The 5,521-nt window shown below is 31.2% G+C and overlaps 1 protein-coding gene across 1 annotated transcript; it reads left to right on the top strand.

Moving 5' to 3' along the window:
- Nucleotides 1-668: 668 nt before the first annotated feature.
- LOC111908005 (ammonium transporter 2 member 5) lies at nt 669-2,578 on the top strand. The gene is made up of 3 exons (XM_023903812.2): nt 669-1,298; nt 1,399-1,684; nt 1,885-2,578. The coding sequence occupies exons 1-3, from the start codon at nt 669-671 to the stop codon at nt 2,433-2,435; spliced, it is 1,467 nt and encodes a 488-aa protein (XP_023759580.1). The 3' UTR covers nt 2,436-2,578.
- The last annotated feature ends 2,943 nt before the right edge of the window (nt 2,579-5,521 follow it).

Raw genomic sequence — 5,521 nt, 5'->3', positions numbered from 1 at the left:
CATTAGGTGGAATATATATAACTATATTAATGTTTTTGTTTATCTTGTATAAAGTATTTTTTGTAGGGCTAAAAAACGGGCTACCTTAAATAGAAGAAAAAAAAGTTCGATTATCTTATTATGCAATTCAACTTAAAAATTAGTGTTAAGTTGATGGTGACCTACTCAAAAAGACAAATCATAAGAAAACAAAAACCTACATCATATCATTTGCTCATATATATAATACTATTTCGGCATAGATATTCATGCATTCTTAAATATTATTAATAGATACTATGTTTGATTCCAAATGAAGAGAAACCAACGTGTTGTTGTTGATACTATGTTGGTGCAACAAGGGCTTTCTACATTGGAATCACCGATTGCCCTGGACAGCCAAACTCTCTAGCGAAATATCCAATAACCGCTAACTCACAAGAATTGCTACATCCTTCCATTAATCATCCATTCACTTGATCGATTTTCTGAATCTTTTAAAAAGAAGTCATTTTCAAGAAATGACAAAAAGGATTGATGTCCTCATAGGAATTTAACCAGCTTATCGTGAGAATCAACAAATAAACCCATTTAAAAATGCTGTATATATATCTTCCATTCTCACATTTGGTGAAAGACACCATCGATCATCGATCTAACACTTGGCTTCAATAGTACAGAGATTCGATATGAGTTTCTCACCACCAGCACCCTTCAATGGAACCACACCATTTGCCTTTCCTCCAAATCTGTTGCCCAGTGATGCCAGTCCTGATTGGATGAACAAAGCTGACAATGCATGGCAACTTATCGCAGCTACTCTTGTGGGCATGCAGAGCGTACCAGGGCTTATAATCTTGTATGGTGGAGCAGTCAAGAAGAAGTGGGCTGTTAACTCTGCCTTTATGGCTCTCTATGCTTTCGCAATGGTTTTAGTTTGTTGGGTTTTATGGGGTTATAGGCTCTCATTCGGTGACCAACTCATCCCTATTTGGGGAAAAGTCAACGCTTCGGTGGAGCAAAAGTACCTTCTTGAACAGGCCTTTCTTGGATTGTTCCCAAACGCAACTATGGTGTTTTTTCAGTTTGTTTTCGCCGCCATCACATTGATTCTGATAGCCGGAGCAGTTTTAGGAAGGATGAATTTCTATGCGTGGATGCTGTTTGTTCCACTTTGGCTAACCTTTTCTTACACTGTTGGTGCTTTCACCATTTGGTCTACTACTGGTTGGTTATCTACAATGGGAATAATCGACTATTCAGGTGGTTATGTCATCCATCTTTCTTCAGGAGTTGCTGGTTTCACTGCTGCTTACTGGGTACATGAATCTTATATATACAGTGGTTAAAAGGAAGTCGTTTTATGTTTTTAATTTTTTTACACCATAGCATCACAATTTTTATCTTGTTTGGGCTCAGGTTGGTCCAAGATTGACAAAGGATAGGGAAAGATTTCCTCCGAACAACATTATTCTCATGTTGGCCGGAGCTGGGCTGTTATGGATGGGTTGGACTGGTTTCAATGGTGGTGACCCTTATGCAGCAAGCGCAGATGCTTCTTTAGCAGTTTTGAACACCCATGTCTGTGCTGCCACGAGTCTTTTAACTTGGCTCATCCTTGATGTAATTTTCTTCAAGAAAGCTTCGGTCATTGGTGCAGTTCAAGGCATGATCACTGGTTTAGTTTGCATAACCCCAGCAGCAGGTACTTCTTCTTGGCTTAATAATGGGACTGTTATTTCAAAGAACTGACTTATCCATTAAACTCTAAAATGTTTAATAGATTATCACATACAAATATTTTCAATAAAGAATCCTGCCAGATATGCCACGCAGCTTAAGTTGTCAAACGCTCTTTCAAGATTTCTTGTTTTAGTCAACTTATTTGGTTTCAACTTTGATCAGGGGTGGTACAAGGATACTCCGCAATAATAATGGGATTGTTATCGGGGTCGATCCCATGGTTCACCATGATGGTGGTCCACAAGAAGTCCGAACTCTTACAGAAAGTTGACGACACAATGGCGGTGCTACACACTCATGCAATCGCCGGAACCCTAGGTGGCCTCCTCACCGGGCTATTTTCTGAGCCACATCTATGCGAATTATTCTATGGATATACAAATAAATACATGGGTTTATTCCCAGGTTTGCACCGTGGGTCCTCACAAAGCATTCGTTATGGAGTTAGACAGATGGGTGTTCAAATACTTGGAATTTTATTCGTGATTGTGCTTAATATCGTGATGACAAGTTTAGTGTGTTTATTCGTGCAATTAATCGTTCCACTGAGAATGTCAGATGAGGATATGGAAATCGGAGACGAGGCGGCTCATGGTGAAGAGGCGTATGCGATTTGGGGACAAGGTGAAAGGTTGGAGAACTCGAGGTACTCGAACTATAACGATATTGAAGTCCCGATTAAGGCTGGAGGGGGTTCAGTTGAGTTGACATGAAAAACATGGGAATATAACTATGTGTTTAGGTTTGAATGGGTCACGAATTTGAAGTTTTATGGTTAAATAAAACCCCATGAATGTGAAATTGTTAATCATTCAAAGGAAATGTAAGGGAGATTAATAAAGTTATATTAGTATGATCTAGAAATTATGTTGAACTACTGATTTTAATAAATATTTATTTTATTGTTGAAATGAGAGTATATATATATATATATATATATATATATATATATATATATATATATATATATATATATATATATATATATATATATATATATATATATATATATTCTTTTATTTATTTTAGTTAATTCAAGTTCCGAAAATAATATTTAAAAAAAGAATTTTTTGATTTTTCCATTTATTTTGCATTTTAAAATTATTTTTAGAATATGTACAGTGTAATATTCTATTTTGGAAATATTTCACGTATTTTTCAAAAAAAATAGAATTTTATTTATTTTTTTTTTATATTTTTTTTAGTTAATTCAAGTTCCGAAAATAATATTTAAAAAATGAATTTTTAGATTTTTCCATTTATTTTGCATTTTAAAATTATTTTTTAGAATATGTCAGTGTAATATTCTATTTAGAATATTTCACGTATTTTTCAAAAAAAAAAAACGGGATTTTTTTTAATTTTTTTTGTTTTTTTTAATTTTTTTTATATTTTTTTAGTTAATTCAAGTTCCGAAAATAATATTTTAAAAAAAAGAATTTTTGGATTTTTCCATTTATTTTGCATTTTAAAATTATTTTTAGATTTGGTCTCACGGTCTCACAAAATTAGAATGGTCTCAAATGAACCTGAACCTATATATATATATATATATATATATATATATATATATATATATATATATATATATATATATATATATATATATATATATATATATATATATATATATATATATATATAGGTAAAAGTTCAAATGAGAACCACTAAAAGTTAAAAACCATAAGAACTATTATTTTTACTTTATAATTCTAAGCATTTTGATTTTTTTTTTAAGTTTTCATTACTAAACAAAAAACAAGAAGGGCATCAGGGTCATTTTAACATCAAATACATTGGTAACATATTAGAATCGATCAAACATTTTATCCTATATTTCTAAATCTCCAACTCATGAACACTTTCAAACTCTCCCACCAACACCAAATTCATTGTTACCGACTGCCACCATCGCTGGCCACCAACACCATCATCCGCCACCACCTCTCCATCGTTGTCTGATACCAACAGCGAACCACCACCTTCACTTTTCGTCTCCGGTTGCGTGATTCCGTCGACTCTCTTTTGTGCTTTTTCTAATATCTATTTAGATCTAAATGATTCGGTGGTTTTTCCTCGTCTGTGATGGTGTTCGTAGTCCAGATCTTGTCAGATCTACAATCTCCGTCTTATGATCTATAACATCCGCCTTCCTATCTGTCTTCAGTGCCTAATCGCCGCCTCTTGCCATCATTGTTAATCTCGCCACCACTGACCATCGCCTTCACCGACCGTTACCTTCAGAGCTATAACATTCACCTTCAGATCTGGCCAAACCTACGATATTCTCTTCTAGATCTAAGATTTACGCTTCCAGATCTAGTTCGCCTCTAGTCTCTACCATCATATTTACACAAATCAGGTCAGATTTTCTGTGTTTTGTTACATATATGATGTATGTTACACACACACATTTTGTTTGATAAATTGTTTCACGTTGTGTTCTCTTCTTTGATATGTTACTGGTATAAAATTTTATAGATAAAAGTTCCAGAAAAAATGTGCACATAAAGTATTTGACGGAATGCCTCAATAAAAAGATTGTATATTTTAAGTTGTAATTAGTATCTTAAAGTAGTCTTTTAAGTTGTCAAGTTAATGTTTTAATCTCTATGTGCATATAATGTTTTAAACTTGAGTTTTGGCAACCTTAACATCATTAAAATAAGTACGCTTGAAATATATGGGGCTCCATATATATATATATATATATATATATATATATATATATATATATATATATATATATATATATATATATATATATATATATATATATATATATATATATATATATATATATATTATTGATAAGAACAATACTATAGCACATTTTCTATGGATTAAATCATAGCTAAGTAGTTATTGCACATTTTTGTGATTTTTTATGAAGTCTAAAACTAAATGCCAAGCCACGTGTTTTCAAAAGAAAAACATACCTAAATATGGTTTATTTAGAAAACAGAACATTAGTTTTTAAGATAGGTTCGGTTTATTGGTTACAAAGTTTTTGGTTTTCGTTTTTACTTCCATGCATTTAATGGGCAATATTATTAAAAATAAAAAAATAAATGTGAGTATAATTGATATTTTGATATCATGAAAAATATTATTAAATATTGTGAAAGATGATAATTGTTGCAATACTCCTATTCCAAAAAATGTCATGTTTGACTTTACAAATAGTTTAGTGAAAAAATATACAATCTTTTAATATTTTATTTGTTGTTTATTTTTATTAATCATAATTTTTTCTGCTACTAAGTTGTGAATCCATGTTTTTTTATATTTGTTATAATATTTGCATTAAATTGTTATTCAATGTTAGGTTTAATGGTTGTTATACTTTGAATTGAATATAGAATGTTTGTTGTTATATTGTGAATTGAAGATGTGATTTTTATGTTTTTAACTATAAATTGACTGCGTTAAGTTGTGAATTTTATGTTTAAACTGTGAATTGATTATATTAAGCTGTAAATTTTATGTATTAAACTGTGAATACATGATTTTCTATAAGTTTTTAAATCGATCTAAATATCTTTTCATAGAGCATGTAAGATGTTTGATTAAACTATAAATCAGAGTCCTGGAATGCTTTATTAAATTGTTAATTTGTGTGGTGCACACAAGGTGTTTGATGAAAATGCTTCAACAAATCAAGTATGTTTTTAAGCTGTGAGTAATATGAATGAGAGTCCTAAACTGCTTTATTAAACCGTGAATGAAATTCTTGAATTGTAAGTTTATGTTAAGAATTTGGGTTTTTAGTGTATATTTTTTGTGTATTAAGCTATGA

Source organism: Lactuca sativa, chromosome 5 (assembly GCF_002870075.4).
Source record: "Lactuca sativa cultivar Salinas chromosome 5, Lsat_Salinas_v11, whole genome shotgun sequence".
In the NCBI taxonomy this organism is placed as follows: Eukaryota; Viridiplantae; Streptophyta; class Magnoliopsida; order Asterales; family Asteraceae; genus Lactuca; species Lactuca sativa.
This window is presented reverse-complemented; position numbering and strand designations above follow the sequence as displayed.

Bases quoted from the DNA above. Each gene is read 5' to 3' on its own strand.
- LOC111908005 (XM_023903812.2), top strand. From the start codon at position 669: ATGAGTTTCTCACCACCAGCACCCTTCAATGGAACCACACCATTTGCC. The intron at 1,299-1,398 runs GTACATGAATCT...GTTTGGGCTCAG, and splicing joins GTTTCACTGCTGCTTACTGG to GTTGGTCCAAGATTGACAAA. The intron at 1,685-1,884 runs GTACTTCTTCTT...AACTTTGATCAG, and splicing joins TTGCATAACCCCAGCAGCAG to GGGTGGTACAAGGATACTCC.